Source organism: Triplophysa dalaica, chromosome 20 (genome assembly GCF_015846415.1).
Source record: "Triplophysa dalaica isolate WHDGS20190420 chromosome 20, ASM1584641v1, whole genome shotgun sequence".
NCBI lineage: Eukaryota > Metazoa > Chordata > Actinopteri > Cypriniformes > Nemacheilidae > Triplophysa > Triplophysa dalaica.
This window is the reverse complement of record NC_079561.1, coordinates 3,926,676-3,946,819: the sequence shown is the minus strand read 5'-3', so window position 1 is coordinate 3,946,819 and position 20,144 is coordinate 3,926,676. Positions and strand designations below refer to the sequence as shown.

Sequence of the window (20,144 nt, the reverse complement as noted above, 5' to 3'; positions counted from 1 at the left end):
TGAATATTTAAATAAACTGGAAACGTAATGTAGACAGGGGCGGACTGGCAATCAAGTGTATTCCCGGTGGGCCGCTAATGTATGGGGCCAGAACGGATGGTTTGGCTGCTCTGATGGACGTATCCCTAAAAGCGAATGGCGAATGCACGCACGGTGAATGCAAAAGACATGGTACCATGGGTAATCCCCCCACCCCGCACAACATGTACCATTAGCACATCCCCCCCTGCCACAAATATTTTGCCAGGGCCAATTTCCCTTCCCAGTCCAGCACAGAATATATTTTTTTTATATTTCTCTAAAAAACTGTGATCTGACATGTGTCTCCTCTTCTTTCAAAGTCACAAACTGTGCACAAATTGACTAAATTACAAATTTGATTAAAATGACACAAATATCTGAATATGGACTCTCAACATATTTTACACACTTCACAGTCAAAATGATTTCATCTGTGTCATTGTTATTTCAATCAGCATGTATTGTGGCCATTCCAACAAACCTCAGGAGTGACGTAAAGTCATCCAATAAGCAATGTGAAATACTAACCGCATTACATGACACATGAAAACTGAGATGAAAAATTGTGGTTATCACTTTTTTCCCCCTAATACATGTACAAATATTATTGTTGTACTGTATTGCTTAAGTGTTTTCTTTGCAGTATATAGTGTCTGTATAATACAGAGCATTTTTACCTTGTTCTCCAGTTTTCATTTTCTGCAAAAAAAATGCAAATATTTTCTTTGAAATACGGCATACCTATTCTTTGTAGTTCACAGAATAAAACAAAAAGGATAAGCTTTAGAATGTAATGGTCCGACACAGAGACATGCAGTGTTTATAATGAACACACCTCAGAGCTGAAGCTGAAATATCAGCCACTGCGCTCAGACACGTCCATCACCAAAAAATGCACACCGACCTTGAAAGGGTTTCTTCACTTTTTACTGTACCCGGTTAGCCATGTCAGCCTGGTGCACCTAGCCGAATCTACATGAAGGCATGTATGCGCAGACACAGACGCGTTTACCTCCTGGGCAGGGGCATGTCTGAGCGCAGTTCCCCCATATCATCTACCCTTTGCCAGAGCAAAATGAGGGCGGAGGGGGAGGTAGAGGAAGTGCAGGTGTGCATACCACAAACCCGGCGCATCACTTTTCTCTGTACCAACCACGCTACCTGCTAGCCAATGACTCTATGGCACAGATCCAGTGGTATGCAGGCTGTCAGGATCCACATTTAAACAAGGACGCGTGTTCATCTATTATCTCTCTTTCACACCCATTAAACATTGAGGCAGGTCTGAGCTCAGCCTCCATTTAACATTTTAAAATTTGACATGTCATAATTGGTTATTAGATATGTGATAACCAATGACAGTTGCCAATTTTAAGTCTTATATCAGGTTTGACTCTAGTCACTATATATATATATTTTTTTTTGCTGGAGAGAAAAAGGCAACATTAACATCATTTAAAAAAGATCTTCCTATTATTTTGGGGTGAACTTTAAAACATTAAGCAGACACGTTCATCCAGAGTGACTTACAAAAAGTGCTTTAGTTCTCATGTGTGAATACATTCAGAAAGGGTATTACTAAACTCAATAGGCCTTGTCAGGAGGAAAAGATTTCTCGCTCCTTCCTGCAAGCTATCACATCACCACCCCCTCCCTCACTCCAGTGCATCGACCTTCCAGAATTTCAAGGAGAATTGATTTTGTTCCTCTTTTTTATAACCTTAACAACAATAGGAAACAATCTAATACCAGCCATAAACTTCCACTCACCTTCTTTCCTTTAATGACAAACTCTGAATTATCTCTCTATACACAAACACACACGCGCGCTTCTCTTTGTCTCACACCAGTTCCCCTCCGCCTGCTTTATGATTCATCCAGCCTTCGAATTTGTCAAGGATTTGAGCTCAAACTATTGATAAATGTGGGCAGTTTGTGGATAGACGTGTGTGTTTATCTTCCACTCGGGTTTGGCGTATTTTATAAACTGTCTCATTCAATGGGTGACCCCATTGCTTCCTTTGTATAGCGAGGCTTTTATGATTTGTTTGCTCTATGAGTCTTGTCTATATAACAAAATAAACCGTAAGGCAAACAAGCAGGCTCTGTAACAAAGCCACGACCCAACCAGTCATGTGCATCTCAGCATTTGAGCAAACAGAGCATTTTGCTTGGAAATGCACAACATGTCACGGGATCCCACAGAGGGTGGGCCATGAGCTTTAAAGAGCAGCTCTTTTGGACACCTGGCACCAACATACACATCATGCTTAAACCATTAGAGGATATATGCAGGCGAAGAATTAGGTAGTGTGTGGACATGCATATGGGTACTTTGGGATGAATTCGCCTCTAGAACTACAATGCAATACAACGCAAATGTCTGTATTAGCACAAATAAGCTACGACGACATAATGCATGTTTATAAAAAAAAATCAAACAATAAATCTTTTAGGAGGTATGTTTTGTGGTAAATACAATAAACTGTATTTAATAACAATGGAAAATGAGTCCACTTGTGTATATGCACGTGTGTATGTTTGGTGCCTGCCTGCATAAAAAGGTCACATTTTCTCACTAAAAAATAGGCTCAAATCATCCAAAACTGATCATTTGAGAAAAAAAATCATGACACAGAACCAAAAAAGGGAAATTTTTCAGAAAGGGTTATTTGTGTGAAAGGAGACTTGGTTAACAGTTTGTGAAATGTTTGGTGTGGATTAGCTTTAAAGGGAAAATGTTATGAAACAACACCTATGAGATGTCCTCACTATCATGGTAAAACAAACCCGTGTGTGTAAAGATACAGCAGAGACCTTTTCATCTTACAGTCCTGCAGTCTGCTGGGCCTCACACAGTCCGTAATGCATTTCTGCCTCCCAGAGCTCCTGTTAAAGCCAATTCATTAGTGTCTGTTACACCCACTATTGATGGTCTGCTAGCACCCAGCCAGTCTGTCTGTGCGGTCAAGAGTAATGGCAGGGTTTGAAGGGGAGGGGGGGATAAAACAAGATGTAAACATTCTTCAGAGCTCAAACAGTGTGAAGATCACGCGCAGTTAACCTGACATGTGGAGAAAGAATAAACTGACCACCTGCAGGAACACAACAGCCCTGAGAAACAAAACTCACGTACATGCTGTTATAGCGAGAACTGATTTCTCCTCACCAGTTTGATACGGCATATAATTGTTCTGCATTTCATCAAACCTTTTTATGAACATTTCTGTCTATCATTTGTTTGGATATATGTTTTTGTGCAACTGAAATCAAGCCAGCAAAACTAAAGCTGTTTGTGGAAAGTGTAAACATAGGCTTTCATTGGGTTATAAAATGGGGAATGACGCTGATTGCTTTGCCAAACCACTAGCAGGTGCTCAGCCTTAATGGGTGCTAAACCACACATAAAACCTACAAAGTGAATCTATACGGAATTGAAAAAACAGACGTTTGCGTCTTTAAGCACACAAAGTCAAAGCAAAAGAGCTTAAAGATAGATGGCACAATACCGTTTCTGAAAAGTCACAAGAGGCTGTGGAAGTGATGTATTATAAATAAGCCAAAAAGTATGGTCTTAGCAAGGAGAGAAGGAGAGACTTATTTAAAATAAGTTGTGAGGTTTTGATTAAAGTTCACCACAAAAATCACCCCAACGCCAAGTTGTTCCAAACTGTTCTGTCAATGGTGTGACAGGCCAGAAATGGACATTTTCTGGACATACTACGACCTTTTAATATATTAAAGGGTTGTGTATATTATATTGCATTTCTTTCAATAGATCCTCCCAAATGTTTGTGTTTAAAATTGTTTTAAAAATTTCATTTATTAATGCATATGCTGCAGAAATTACACACTTTACCTTTAAGTAAGTCTGTAAACTGCAGTATTTGGATGTTGTTTCTAGAGGACAGATTTTATAATTGCTGTGTCATTGTCTTCCAGCCGTGCACAAGAGGTAAAAAAAACTAAAAATGCTGAGCTGCCCAAACAAACACATTTTTGTTTCTCAACCTCAAGGGACAAGTGAGTGTTAAGGTTGACCGCAGCAAAAGAGAGAGAGAGCAAAACAGAGCAACAAGAGAGATAGCAGGAAGGCAGAAGGTGAAGTGGAGGGACCGTATGACAGATAACCAGCTAGACAGGAAGTAAGAGAGTCCGCCATATAATAAAGACAGATGTGCTCGCAACAAACATAAAATCACAGGGACCGACATACAGCGAGACAGCCATCACATCAGATGACCATGAGCACTGTGCATAAATGTCACAAAACGCAACGGATCCCTCTTGGCGACACAACTAAAGGATGCTACTTGTCAGAAATATTCTCTCTCACTCCTGTTGAAGTGATAGTTCAGCTAGATCCAATAATGAAAAATTTAATTGTGAAGTTAACAGAAAATATTTTGAATGTTTGGGTGAACTATCCCTAAACGATCTATGTCTATGAGCTGTACTTATCTCAGTGTGCACAGACAGGTGCGCAGGTGAGTATGAAGGAAAAGGGGGGACGTTCTGACTGACCGGCCACAATGGAAACTCCACACTGGGCAGGCGGCAGTGAATGCATGTCGCAGTTCTACTGCTCAGGTTACTCACCTCTTCTTCAGTAGCCAACCCCGCTCTTTGTCTCAGTCTTGGTGATGAAAACACTGGGAGCCAGGCGGCGTGCCATGGCTCCAGAGAGCCACTGTGTGTGTGTGTTTTTACGGCACTGAGATCTAGAGAGGCGACTCTATGAATACAAGTCCGTCTGTTTTTCTATATCGTCATTTGCGCAATAATTGTATTCTGGATGGGAACCCTGAGAGGAACCTTAACTGAGGAAATTCACACCCGTAATTAAATGGGATGGTCACCCACAAAGCTTGTCAGTGTTAACATAGCACTTAACTGAGGCTAAAAACGAGGTTAAGCAGAATTCTAAACCTCCGTAGCAAGTCTTCGATGTGAACGCAAAGATATCCATTCATTTCTTGGTAATAAAAAAGTAGATTGGAGGGGGGTTGGGGGGCTACACCTTCAGGGCCAAACTGCTTACTTTTCAAAAACACCAAAGACACACACATTCACATAGAATAAGAGAATGAGTGAGAGGGATAAAAGTAATGCGGGATACAGAAAAAAAAGAAGGCTCAAGGTCATTTAGAGAACATTCAGATTATGAATGAGCAGTTACATCATCAGACTACTGCGGTATTTAACTGTGTCTAATAAATTGTAACATGTTGTGTGTTGTGTAAGAAGGCTTTTGTTAAGTGGACTGGCAGAAAGAGCCGAGACATTACAATTCGACTACATCTGCTTTCTAAAGGTCAGCACAAGAAGATCTCAGACATCACAACAACAATCACGCCAGTTTAAAAATAAAGCCTGATACTAAATAAGCAACAGGACTTCATTACAACAATTAATTTATTGTCTACAAATCAACATCATTTCCAACAATGTCACATCACACGCGCATGAGGTCATAGCAGCACCGAGAGCATCTGCGCTGCCAAAACATGTAATAAGCAAGTATTCGTTCATTGATGCTCAAATCGACATTAAAAATGCAACACAGAGTAAACACAGAGGGGAATTTGGTTAAAATTCACAAGCGCCGACTGAATACTTGGAAAAATTCCTTCATCAGCTGGAGAATCCCACTCCATGCCTTCGTCGTCAAATGTGATTTATGAGATTGGAGCGACGCATCTGTAATCACGTGGGTTAATGAAGCCATTAGCCCATCTCGCCGGTCACAAACATCATTCCAGTCTCTTCAGATGGAACATGACGCGCCCGTGCTCGTCTGTTTGTTCAATGAGGCCAAATTCAAGTACTTCATCACAATTCCCGACCTCTCGCACACAAACTCAAGCACACACTTTTAAGGTGGAATGCAGACAAGTTTAAGTAAGAGCATATAAGAACACAATATGTGTTTTATGAGTACACTAGACTAGACTTTGGAAGAACATGCTGTATATAAAAGTATCGTAGAGTGCAGGCTTACACAAATTAAAGATTCTTATCGTGCAACAACCGAACTGTACAATGCAACTCTAAATCCTTTCTGTGTTGCATTCATGACCTACGCATACACACACACATACACACAGAACTAACAGATCACACATTACAAGCACTATAATCATTATGCTTAGCTCCCTGGAAAACATGCCCTCCGGAAAATGCCGGCGAGAAGTGTAGCAGCCCGACTGTTAAATCAGCCCAGGCATGCGTTAAACAATGCGGCCTCAACTGGTGCTCCCTCACAGAGCATAACAAATACAAACACACATACTGACACCAGGTGCATTACAGAACACTAAAAGAGATCTGTGTATACATACTGTCCATGATCTTAAACAACCAAGCTGAGTCACACTACGACAACTCGCAGACAAACACTTTAACACAGTTGTGTTTCTGTAGAGTGCAGAGGCTACATGAACACAAGCCCTGCAGATGTCTGAGTGGGCTCAGATGCTGCAGCCTCCAGTCACCACACACACACACATCTTTAGCCTCACAGCAATGCAGGAACTCTCCAGAAGCGCCCAAAACACATTTTTTATGTGCCACACTAATACGCTGTATATTGTGTTTATAGGTGGAAAGCAAATCTAGTAAAGTAAATCTCGAGCTCATGATACGTCATAAATTGCTGATGAGGATAAATCAAATGAAATAAGAGATCACGCCAAAAAATATACCTGGATATAACATTTTGCAATAAAGTGCCACCGTGGAGTTCACCTAAAGAAGTCATTTCTTTAGAGCTCAAACCTGTCTTGTTTAATTTTGCTTTTTAAAATCCCCTCCAAGAAACGACAGCGAGATCAACGAGGCTAAAACAGTATGTATACCCGAACACCCACCGCTTGAACTGTGACCTTCAACCCGTCAACCCAAATTTATCTTGAAGAACCTGCTATGATCACTCACTTCAAGCTTTCTGCTTCGGCCGGAGCCACTTTTGAGAATTCTTTGACTTCGAAGTTACGCGCTTGAAGCTCAATCATTACAAGCTGTACAGTATATTCAGTTCAGACTACACCTGCGTGCCTGCAGCTCCCTACCAAAGCTTTCGGTGAAGAACCAAGCGAGAACTCACCTATGATCATCCTGCACGACTCGCTCCTGCGGTCAGGACCGTCTCTTTTTAAATTCCAATCCTGAAGAGCACAAGTTCTTCTCTGCGCTCCTTATTCTCTCTTCCCGAAACAGAAGTGAGTTAATCGGCCAGCACTGCGTGAGAGGGAGCATAGCTCTTGTCCATCCTGTCTCATGTGTCCTCTCTCTCCAGGTGAACGAGCAGATTTTAGTGGGGAGGGATCTGCGGGTCCTCTCTTATCTTCTCTCAGGTGAGTCAGAGGGCAGCGTGGGGGGAGGACAATTGAATGGGGTCCGGAGAGGGGGTCCCAGTCAGTGAATGAGCCAAATTCCCTGCAGGAACACCGGGATGCACAGTGCTTCTCTAAAGCAGACAAACAGTTTCTCTTCTGTTCAGAGATTTCTCAGATACCATAAAGAAATGCCTTAGTAGCACAGTCAAGCTGGTGTCTGCGCTGCACGCTCTCTCTCTCTCTCTCTCTGATTCTCTATCCCTCTCTCTCCCTGCTTCTTGTTTTTGGGGTTGGGTATAACCTAAAGGCACCTTCTCTGCCTGCGCTCTGATTGGTGGCATTCCCAACCAATTGGAGAGGCGGAAGCCGCTTGTCATCCTGCAGAGTGGAAAGCATGGAAGCAGTGGCACTTTCTCTCTCACTCGCAATTTTTCCATACATCTCTTTATGTCTCGGCTCATAATCGCTGTGTTTATGGTGGTCGGAATCGCTTGTCATTCCTCCTCTCGTCCGGCTCTCTCTGTCTTTCTTGACACCACGTGACAGTAAACTTGGAAGGGGATTAGCCTCCTCTCCGTCAGTCTCGGTTCTCCTCTCTTTCTACCGTTTCTGATGCAGAAGTGCTCACTCTGATACGTCAAAATGTGATTTTTGGGAAGGAGACGAAATGGGTGAGAGCGTTCGGATGAGATGCAAGCGAAAGCGACGGTGCGGAGGAAAGAGAGGGAGGGGGAGAGACTTCACCAAACTGAAACTGACAGAACGATGAGGGGACATTGAGGAAAGACTGAGATGAAAGAATGCGATAAACAAACAAAGGAAGAAAAAGAGTTAACCACTGATAAATTCAACACAATGGGGACAATATCGAAACGTGTCCTTAAAATGTACATCGTAATGAATTTAAAAGAGAACATCTTTGGTATGTAAACAATTCTGCTCACACAAGCCACTGCACTGGCAACGGCAAGAGAGAGAGAGAGACAGCTTATGGCAGCCGATGGATGAAAGCCATGTTTCAGGGTTGATTCTATTTAAAAAGAAAGGTGCCAAAAATGAATTCTCTAAAGCCTTATACCACCACATACACAGAAACGCACATGAGCCAAGGGATGGAAAAAAATCGCAGTCATTTTTGTCTTCCTGTTTTGTGTTCCCTCTCTCTTTCTCCTTCGTTGTCTCAGGCTCGTGCGGTAAGTCAGTGAGCGGGGAGTTGAATACTAAGGAGGCTGGATGACACTCTCAATAGTACACTGTGACTGCACAGAGACATAGATAGAGGAAGGAAATAAAGGAGGCTGGGGGCAACGGGATATATATGCTTCATCATCATAAAACTAGTAGTCTACAGTACATTACATAAGCAAACACACACATGCTGCCTGACATTTGATCCCAGAGGGCACTTGTACACGCTAATAGACAAGCACCTGAGCAAACAGTTCCTAATGTCTGTGTGGGTAAACACATTGATACAGGTGAAGCTCTTCATTTAGATCTTTACTGATTAACTGCTCATTACTGTTGTTTAGCTTAATCATTCACTTTGTGAGGGTCAAAAGGAAGGTCGTGCACCCTGCCTAGTTGAAAACAGCAGCTTATTGTATCTATAGATGAAGAGCTCTTTTCCAAAACGCATTAAATGCCAAATTTAATGCAATTTTTCTGTGTACTAAAGCTATTCACTGCTCCATCAATGTTTCATGCCAATTCGCTATATTTCCTTGGTTAAAATGTTCTGCAAGATGAAGTTTTCTTTACAAAACGCTAAGTGCCAAACCTGTTTTTAGCCTAATTGCGATATGTCCTCTCGACAACCAGAATTTGCTCGTTAGTGTTCTTTTTAAAATTATTTGTTGTATGTGGTGAAAAAATATTGAAACATGAAATTGAAAATGTTTATTTTAGTTTACTATTTAGTTTGTTACTATTTTTTTTATTTGGTTGTTATTTATTTCATGCATATGCATTTATTTGATGTATATTAATTTATAGTATGAGTCCCCGGTGTCATGTTTTGCATGTTCTCTTGTTTGTTTGTTTTTAAAAAGAAATAAACCAACAGTTTTTTGAAAAAAGTATGGATTTATAGCGTTTTGAAAAAGATAAAAATAATCTTTGAATTTATAATCGACAATATTGTTGCTTCATTTAACAATCATTGTTTAAAATGTTAAGACTGAGCCATCAAAATGTATGGGTCTAGGTAGAAAAATGTCATTTTCATGAAAACTATTAAAATGGATTTATAGCGTTTTGGAAAAGAGCTCTTCATATACAGCCTGGATCTAAAAGCTGGAGAGTGTATAATGGAATAATAATATGGACATTTGTCGAACGTCTGAGCCTGTGAATACCAAAGCACTGATAAACAGGTTGATTAAGAAGGGCGATCCAATCCTGGCTGGGTGAACAATGTGTCAATGTAGAATGTAGAAGGTATAGGGTGATCGTGTGTGTGCCTCATCAAACGGCGGGATAGGGTTTCCTCATTAGTTGTGTTGGGATCAATAATTTAGAGCAGGGCCTTGTTGAGCTCAATGGTCCAAGCGCTAATGTGCTGTCTACCCGCTAGGGACTGGGACCCAGCATGACTTTAATGGATGTCATGATGAGAGGGTGAAATCCAAGAACGGGGATCCACTTGCACCCCTGGCTCAGTGTTGGTGTGTGTGCTGTGAGAAGTCTGGGATGGGTATGGTCACAGGATGAGGACAGTGGCTATCAAAGAACAGGTGTGAAGATGGATGGATGGTGATAAAAGAGAGTTATAGTCTTTACTTTAAACCCTTAAAGGTCCAATGCCTAATTTTTTGGAGGATCTATTGAGAGCAATATTATATACTAAACTATGTCTTCTGAGGTATATAAAGACCTTAACGTCATGTTTTTATTAACTTAGAATGAGCTATTTCTATTTACATACACAGTGGGTCCTCTTGCATGGATTTCGCCATGTTGTTTCTACAGTAGTCATGAAAGGACAAACTGCTCCTCGTCTCCTTCAGCAAAGAGTTGAAAACGTGACATCTTCGTTCCATGTCAGTTGCTGTAGTGCTTCGTATATACTTAACAGCATTATTTATATATTTATCGCAATGAAAATAAGGCTGTGACAGGTCCGGGGATAGGGCTATTATAGTCGGTCTGTTCTATCACATAAATTTGGAAAACATGTTCATGGAATTTTGTTTGGAAAGACTTCAGTCGAACCGCAAAAAAACAAAATAGAATATAAAAGATAGAAAATATTACAACGCATTGAACAAACTGTATATATGTATAAAAAATGTTGTTCACACAAATTGAGGTCTATAGGTCCAGAAATCACTGTGTCTACACAAGAATGCTTTTATTCATATCATGTTTTTTTATATATAACTTAAATAAAAAAAATCACACTGTGGAGTGAAGATGTGAATAATTATATTAATAATAATTTGAACAGATAGGCTACATTTAAAAACTTTAATTCCTTTCACACATTCATGCTGAACACAACATGTTCATCTTTTTAAATTAAGTAGAAATTCTAAATTGTTTTCTTTAACACTCCTTGGTATTTTAACAAAAGTGTCGGCTAAATTACAACAGTATTTAAATACCAAGACAATGCAAAGACTACCAAGCCTTTAAGGAAGTGTCCGCTTTACAGCTATTTTGCCAACAACTATATTTTAACAAAATGACAAAGAAAGAACGATGCTCGCCAACACTTAATCTAATTAGATTCGTGTCTCAAGGTTGTCTGAAGTAATAATATGACAGGCAATATGACTATTTCTAAACCACGTTGTTAAAAATGATAGAACATATGGGTTTGCATAAAGGGACTAGAGGTCAATGAAGGGCAAAACATACAGCAATTCGCCCATCTACAGGGGATGCAAGTAGTTCAATAAAAGCTGTCTACCAGTACATCTGCAGAAATGTATAATATACAACCAAAGCAAACTGCAGGGAATATTGTATCCACAATGCAATGAGCTGACTGTTCACATCTTTTTCTTTGTCCACGAAATCCAGTACTTTACTGAATCCTGTCAGGTTTGATTTGAGAAACCATTCGATTTCTTATAATGACACACAGGGTCATGCTCGGCCAAGAGTCAGGTGCTGCTCTGTGAGCCCTATAATCCAACTATATCCCTGCAACTTGATAGAGAAGAGAGAACTAGAAGACGCCCGCCACCATTCAACCAAAAAGCACTGTTGAAGAACCAACCTGCACTGCGTCACACTTATGTGACATGAACCTCATATCTTGTTATTTTGATCGTGATGTTACGCTTCTTGGGAAATGCTTCAGTGATGGGAAAAGCACTCTGGTGCCCTCTGCAGGTTCACAGATCAATTCACACAGGAGTATCTACAATTAACATTGTAAATCAGCAAAATAATGATTCCAAAATACAACCCATTATTTAAATAATGTATACTCTATCATTGCATAACTATCTTTATTCTGCATGAAATTAATGAGTGTATCTAGTTTGACTCATTTAGCCAATTTTGCTTGTTAATATAATGCTTATGTAACTGTGACTCTTTGAGTCCGAATAGGAATTGATCTTAGTTCTCACACAGGATTTAAAAAATACCTGGCATACTTCTTCCTCCATGTTCAAGTGACAATTTCACTGAGAATTATGGTTTATTTAGAGAGCTATTTTTTGAAAAAAGCCTTTGGGAGCTACTTCCCCAGACATTCTGTATACACTTCTGTAGCGCAGCAGCCTGCACCATTTTCTGAATGCAAGCCAACCTCTGCAAGCTAAGCCTCTCATGCGAACACAGAGCCACCTCCTGCGGGGCAAACCAGAGACACAAACAAACCAAACCTGGAACTAGAATGCAAAATTAAACACTGTATCCAGGGCCGAATCACAGATGAGCAAGAAAGTAAGAGAGTGAGTGAGAGAGAGAGAGAGAGAGCTCGTCTATGTTGAGATACGACGCAGCTGCAAGGAAAATGCTCCAAGTGCTAGGGGACAGGGCCAAAAACCTGTTGGGGCCTCGATGAAGGTTTCCCTGTCTGGCCTAGGGCCCGGGGGTATATTGCAATTTTGAGGTTCTATTTTTAATGTGCTTAACTAGCGATCAGAACATCAGAGATTAAACACGAACTCTTAGTTGGCCGGTTGAGTGGACACAGATAATGTATATCTAGGGATAGTTGTAAAATCTGTGTACTAACACACCTTTCATCATCCTCCTCATCATCAGTTGTCACATTCTCCTTTTATACTCTCGTAAAATTAACAGATCAAATGTAAAATGGCAGTGAACATGCATTTTGAGGTCATAGTACATTATAGACCGCTTTAGCGGCAACAACATAGTTAACTTCTAGTAGATCTCGGCAAAGAATTAATAACTCTTGATTAGTTTTCATTTAATTTAATACAATGAATATACATGAAAATACGAATATAAGATAATTTGTTATATTATAAACAAACACAGACCGAAAGTTAACTTTAAGCCAAGTGTGTGCATCCGATGAAATAATCTATAACAAAGTTGATCATGAAGCAGAACTAATGGAAAAACTACACAAAACTAGTAGTTAGCAGTTAATAGTGTACAATTTACTGTTTAATTATTCTTTATAATTAATGATGTATTAGGCCTATTCAAGTGATGTATTATGTAGTGTATTGTTTAGAGACTATACATTGTAAAGTAGAGCAGACCTTTTGTAGTAACAGTTTCTCTTAAAACAAAGTACTTTAAAAACATATACATTGTTTAGTAGTCTGACATGTTAAAGTTTGTCCAACCAATGGAGTGAGTCTGACCACTTCTAAAATGAAGAGAACGTATTCCATCAGGTTTCCTGTACGTTTTCCATCAGACAATGGTGAGTGCCAGTGTCATTTAACCTAAAACCTCTGTTCTGTGAAAGTCACTGTGAAATAAAAAATTAAAAAAAAAATTAATAGACCATATTTGTTGAAAATTATTGTTGGAAGTTGGAAGCCTGGCCAATTGAGAGTTATCTCCCGCCCTCAGACGGAGACACAAATCATGCTCAGAAGAGATTTTATTTGAAAGGGAGAGAGGATGTTTCGAATTTTAAGGCCACATGTATTAATAAAAATAATGACCCACACACAGTAAATAAAGCATTTAGAATAAACTCTGCAATATTACATAAATGTGACTTTAAAGGGACATTACACCCCAAAATTAAACTTCTGTCATCATTTGCTCACCTTTGAGTTGTTCCAAATCTGTATAAATCTGTTCTGATGAACACAGAGAAAGATATTTGGAAGAATGCTTGTAACCAAACAGTTCTTGGACCCTATTGACTAACATAGTAGGAAAAATTACTTGATATTTTTTCGTTGTTTTGTTGAACACAAAAATGAGGACATTTCGAAGAATGTAGATCAGCAAACCGATCTGGGAACTTTTGACTACCATTTTAATTTTCCTACTATGGCAGTCAATGGGGTCCACAAACTGTTTGGTTACCATCATGCGTCCAAATATCTTTCTCTGTGTTCAAGCAAACAAGGTAATGACAGAATTTTCGTTTTTGGGGAACTATCCCTTTAAGACAATTTTCGTGAATTTGCTACAAATATTTAAAGTGCCAGTGATAAATAAAATCAATAACGTAAGTACCTTTCCAGAGTATAAAAATGATACCAGAAAGCCAAGGTCATTTCTCTTTCCAGTCATCTCACACGACCTATTCTATATGGTCTACTTGACCCTTTGGTATGCATAAATAGAGTAGGTATATTTCACAATCCAACTCCAAGTTCCCTAAACAAACGTAAAGTGGCTTTTATCCATTGAGAAAGCGTACATACCATGTGCTCTGAGGACATACTGTACAATATATATCAGCAATGTGTGTGTGCTGGCGGAGGGGTGGTGAATTTAGAGACTGCACTGAAAGGTCAAAGGATGGCAAGGACTCATACCATATTACCATAATACCCCCGAGTAACGACTGCAAAGGGGAAAGCAGCAGTTATCGATCATCGGAGATTTCAAATCAATGTCTATCAATAACACTGTTCATTTGAGAAGTCTCAATGGTGTGACGTTCAAAGATATAATTTATTACGCTGCATAAGTTTCTCGTATAACTTTTGGCTACATATAATCAGCATTATATATAAATATAATCTAATCGTTTGACGAATAGTGCATGTAAAGTGTAAGTTTAAAAGGGTTTGATTTTAATGTTCATTAAATATGCCTGAGCTCTTCAGTGTTCTACGCCAATGCCCTTGAAAAGCACAGAGCCAGCAGTGGGTCTATGAGTATCTGTTTGCATGACAGGGGATGATCAGACTAAAATTAGAATATTGATCAAGAGTGGATCCATATCAGTTAGGTGCCACTGCAACAAGAAGGAAAGATTTCTGGAAACATTTTCGAGGGATGAGAGGTTTCCAAATGGACAGCTCTGTGAGGGGAATGTTGAAGTTGACTGTCACTCTCTCTCTCACAGGGATGCTAATTTCACACCTTTGGCAGACGACAGAGACCCTCCCAATGCCGTGTCTACACCCATCCATCTCAGCAAACATCAAGCCTTGAACATATAGACACTTTCTAGTATGCTTATGCTTGCACATCCCCACAAACATTCAAAGAACTTCAGTAGTCGTGTCAAACGCGCATGTTAGAAAGCCTGTGTGAAGATGCGTGGCAAAGCGATTCATTATACCTGGTAGTGAAATAATTGATCAATTCACGACAGCAAAAAGAAAAAGACCGCTCTTGTTCAAATTCCAAAACTGCTGGTTAAAGCAAGAAACTGGCTGAAAACATTTTGGAAAGGCACACACTCCAACACGTACGAGTATTGCTGAATAAACCTGTAGTCTTAAAAAAAGCAGACTGACCTTTAAAACTTCATTTTATTTCCAAGTGCTGATATTAAAAAGTCACGAAAAGCATCCTTGCTGAGTTTGCTCCTTTATTTTTTACAGCTGATGTCCTTCACATTGAAATAAATTATAGGGCCAAAGATACATTTGAAAGGTCAGTCCAGCTGTGCTTTTCACCGTCTATAGGTTATTATTGGCCGTGGGCAAAATTACGTCTAAAAATGTTAGCGCATTCAATCACACACGTGTTAGCAAAAAGCCTGCAGGAATGTGCACAGACATACACAAAAATAAAAGCAGTTCATTGCTAGGCTGTGCTGAGTGACCGGCTGGGTTTTGTTGTGTTTGTGGGCCTGACATTCTGATATATACGCAAAATCTCAGATTAAACTCATTTAAGCTTTGCTGGTGTTAAACACGACAACAAAGCAGCTGTCCAATTGCTGATTAAAGCAAAGTGTGTTCAAATTCTTTACATGAAATACAATCTTGTTAATGACAAGACTGACATAGGAGGACAAGACGTTGACCACAGGCTCAGATGTATCACATCTCCAGAAGCGATCAATCTATGTCCTATGTTTATGCCGTATAAGTATATTTACAATTTCAACCCTGAAAATATTGAATATGGTGCATTAGTGTTGTTTTCCAAGAACGTTCTTACAGTGCAGCCGTACATTTCTGCACACGCAGCATCTCCATGGAAAACAGTTTTATCTCAGATGTGTTCACAGGAGACTGCCAGCAGAATTGGATATAGATGGATGGTCTTACCTGTGCCCCACATTAAATCCTCTTCCTCTATCACTTCCTGTCTTCCCTTCTCCTCTTTCCGTCTCCGATGATCTTTCCGCTTGCACCCCGACACCGCAAATTCCCTGTGGAAACCTTCGCTGGCATGGACAACGGACCGCCCGGGCAGCCTTGTTCCTTGAGCCGAGATATTTGAATGAGGAGCCAAAATAGTCCTGAAGAACTTCGGTCAATTGCGAGAGTCACAGAGAAGGTTTCTCCTGCCCACGGTCAACCAGACGTGCGTTTCCATCTGCTGGCCCATCCCACTTTCCCCCTTTCGATCTCACCACACTGAGAATACAGGGCAAGTGCAAGAGATTCCAACCGCTTATCACACCAGGATCCTAATAAGTGAGTTGGGGGAGAGGAGAAGAACGAAGCAGGGAGGGTGGGAGAAGAAACGGAGAGCGGAGAATCAAGTGTCAATGAAAGCCTGGATTGGGATTGAATACAGTATGGACTGAGCGTGAGATACATACCTGACAGCGGGGAAGATGGAGTGGGACTTAGTAGCTAGAGAGGCTTTAATCTTTCCCCCGCGGTGGTGTGATGAAATCCAGCCGGAACATCAAGACCTGGTTTCACAATATGGACATGTTTGTAGAAGCGTGTATAGCAGCGAATTTCAGATTAGGTGATAAATGGAGCCACTGATTTCTCTTTTCTGTGGATGGGTCCAGGGATGTTTCGGAAGCCTTCAATTGAAGAAGAACATCATGAAAAACTCCGCTCATATTGGAGCTCATGGGCACCTGGGGTTTAAATCTGTCTTGTACATTCAAAATATTAACAAAAAAGCTAACAATGGTTCAACCATAGGCTATATTCTTGCACCACAATGCATAGTATACGGAATATATTTTTGTACCTAGGTCAATATTTTTTGTTAAAAAAAGGATAAATTAAATAGCAATTGTCATTATGATGTTTTCCACAACAAATTTAAACTATTGAGCCTGACTACGTCAATATAAGTGTATAATTAAGAAGACAAATAACACAACAGTATCTCAACTAAAGGCAACAGCTGATGGTGATGTATTCCCACTTAACATCTATGATGAGTCCTGAATGAGTGACAGCTCTAGTGTGAAGTAAATACGCCAAATGTCCTGTCTTATTTGAAACCCTACACTGACTATAACATGACAAACTATCACCACAAAACAGAGAACAAGCAGCTGTAATTCTTGGAAACCTCCGAGCCACCATCCTCTTAAATTTTTATATAACCACCCTTGTTGACTGATACTTCACTCACATATAGATTTACATAAATGACCTTCGCTGGGAAGTTTCAGAAGGGCAAAGAGGGGCGGCGAAGCCACTTTTTGAAGCGGTAAGCACATTTCAAGCGCCAGGCAGAGTGAGATACAGTTACTGGACACGGTGACAGCAAAAGGACCCCCTCTTTTACCCACCACAGTCATAAACAGCTTCCAAACGATCCCACCGCAAAGCATTACAGTGGTCCGCCACTCACTATGATCTCACTTTATGGTTTAAGTTGGCTTAAAGAAATTGGCCCCAAGAAGGGACAACCTTGCTCCAAGATTTTCAAGCGGTAAATAGCTGGTGATGTTTAGCCATGGGGTTTCTAAACAGCTAGTACAACATGTAGTTGTTTACATATCTTTCTGACACTTGTTAGGGGGTGAGCGAATGTAGGACATGAAGTGTTTTCTGAAGACCACATGATGAATATCATATTTGAATCTCAATTCATGCAAAATAGGCCTGTATATAATGCTGATATGTATTAATAAACCATATCTGAAAATGCTCCGTAAAATAACTTCCGTGGAACACTTAAAATATACCTTAGACTGACTGAATATGAAGTTCATAGGTATTGCACATACATATCACATAAGGTTAATCTTCATTTATTAATAATACCGTCGAAGTGATTATTACGTATCAAAGAAATACAGTAAGTTAAGTATTTTTGAAACGCTTGGTAATTCAGTAGCTTGCTGTTTTAAATTCATCCAGCAGAGGGAGTCGTACACCTGCTATAGTAAATGTGTCAAAATAAAGTTGAAATGTACACTTAATATCGTTCACAGATTTACAGTACTATGCCCATTTACACATAATTATCAAAAAAATACGTGTTTTATACAAATTTTCAGATTTATGTTTATTATCTTTAGGATATATTGAAATTGTCGAATCGTTCTCGCGATATTTTGATGTCAGTTATCAGCCTGAGCATCGCTTCGTGAAACGCAAAACCTGTTAATTTACGGAACTATTCCAGCTGTCAGCTGTCAATTAATACAGAGCACCTGCCAATTAAACAGCCACACCCAGACGGGTTCATAGTGTGGAGGACAGGAGCAGGTCGCGAGGTCTCAGATATGTCGAATCCTGAGGTGATCGCTGCGCGTCTCTTATCATTTGATCAGATGTACAGTTATGAAAAGCGACTACAGACTTTCTCCGAGTGGCCTTTTCGAGAGGATTGCCAGTGTACACCAGAACTGGTGAGTGTGGAGAGAGAAATTGACTTAAACTTAGCAGATAACTTACTTTGAACCAAAGAAAAAGACTTTTTGCCGAACGTCTCGAGCAGGAACCGGAAGACAGGTCTCACCGCAGCCGCTCGCGCTGTATGAGCTCGTGCCCATTTTAAATTGTGCATTGCAATTAATATCAATCAAACCGCAGTTGGTTTGTTTTGATTTAAGACATAATAACTAAAAAATACAGCTAACACAATAAAACAAAAGTTTAACATGAAAAAAAATGTTTTTTTTAGTTACCTCATTGAACTAAACTCCTATACTAAAGGTTAACTTAATCGATGTACACAATAAATACACACTGGTGAACAAGTTATTTTCTCGCTGACATCAAACATGGCAATAGACTAAAATATCACAATTGTGACCCTGGAAACAAAACCAATTTTTCGAAATTGAGATCGTTACACAATCTGAAAGCTGAATAAATAACCTTTCTATTGATTTATGAGCTGTTAAAATAGACAATATCTGGACCGTTTAAAACTCAAGAATCTGTGAGTTCAAAAATATCAAAATATTGAGAAAAATGCCTTTGAAGGGACACTGTGGCAGGCCATCCACTCACAAAAATAAAGTTTTTATACATTTAAGGTAGGAAATTACAAAATATCTTCATGGAACATGATCTTTACTGAATATCCTTATGCTTTTGACATAAAAGAAAAATCAATAATTTTGACCCGCACAATGTATTTTTGTCTTTTACTAAAAATGTTTCCGTGCTACTTAAGACTGGTTTGGTGATCCAGGGTCACAATTAGAAAATAATCCGTTTTATTACCTTTAAAATCTTTATGTCTTTTTCAAACACTTCATGTTTGGCCATGTGATGTCATTTAAAATTTAAATAATTATTCAGCCTTTAAAACATTTGTATCAGAAAATCAGTGTAATGTTAAAAACCTTTTTCCTCATTCAGATGGCCAAGGCAGGTTTTGTACATTGTCCGAGTGAGAATGAGCCCGACGTGGCCTGCTGTTTCTACTGTCTCAAAGAGTTGGAGGGCTGGGAACCTGATGATAACCCCTGGTGATTTATAAAAAGCACACCTTTTTTAATCTAGCTTTGTTAGTCGGAGTACATTTTACAATATTGATGCTTTCGTGGTTTATAAATGAACTATAAATCTACTGTTTTAAAGTTCTTGAATGTCTGTTTCAAGGACCGAGCATGCCAAACGCTCTCCTAACTGCGCTTTTCTTCACCTGAAAAAGACATTTGAAGAGGTCACTGCGATTGAGTTCTTTCAACTGGAACAGGAGAGACTCCGTGTCTACGTTGTGAGTAATGTGAACAATATAAATTTGCATTTGGTCCTCAGATTTAATTTCAAATTCACTGTTTGAATGAAACAATTTAACGTTTTTTCTCTTCTTTCAGAAGAAGATGGCTCACATGAAAATTGCCAACTTGCGTGATAAAGTGGATGCCATCAGCAGCAATCTTAGAGCTCTGATTTGATATTCACTGATGCTTGTTTTTTAATGGTGCACTTTTTGTATGTTACTGTTCTAAATAAAATTTAAGTTAATTTTGTAGTGTCGACAAGAGTCTAGTTTTATGCACCCTGATGGAATTGCTTGTGCTTAAATTGCTAA

General features: G+C 39.6%; 2 protein-coding genes across 3 annotated transcripts in view; one reads left to right on the top strand and one right to left on the bottom strand.

The window, feature by feature from the left end:
- The window catches only part of znf385a (zinc finger protein 385A), a 66,074-nt gene extending 47,423 nt beyond the window's left edge, over nt 1-18,651 (bottom strand). Inside the window, exons 1-3 of the mRNA XM_056733443.1 lie at nt 18,551-18,651; nt 16,495-16,710; nt 15,995-16,359 (exon numbers count right to left, since the gene is read on the bottom strand). Of these exons, the coding sequence (XP_056589421.1) occupies nt 15,995-16,007 (13 nt within the window). The 5' untranslated portion in view covers nt 16,008-16,359; nt 16,495-16,710; nt 18,551-18,651. The remainder of the gene's footprint in view (nt 1-15,994; nt 16,360-16,494; nt 16,711-18,550) is intronic.
- On the top strand, nt 18,100-20,082 carry birc5b (baculoviral IAP repeat containing 5b). Of its 2 annotated transcripts, none has more exons than XM_056733445.1 (4): nt 18,100-18,504; nt 19,466-19,575; nt 19,709-19,826; nt 19,930-20,082. In XM_056733445.1, exons 1-4 carry the CDS (start codon nt 18,379-18,381, stop codon nt 20,005-20,007), a joined length of 432 nt encoding a protein of 143 aa, XP_056589423.1. In that variant the 5' UTR covers nt 18,100-18,378; the 3' UTR covers nt 20,008-20,082. The 2 variants fall into 2 exon arrangements, with proteins under 2 accessions (XP_056589423.1, XP_056589422.1); XM_056733444.1 differs by having other exon boundaries at nt 18,102-18,504; nt 19,927-20,082.
- Nucleotides 20,083-20,144: the final 62 nt, after the last annotated feature.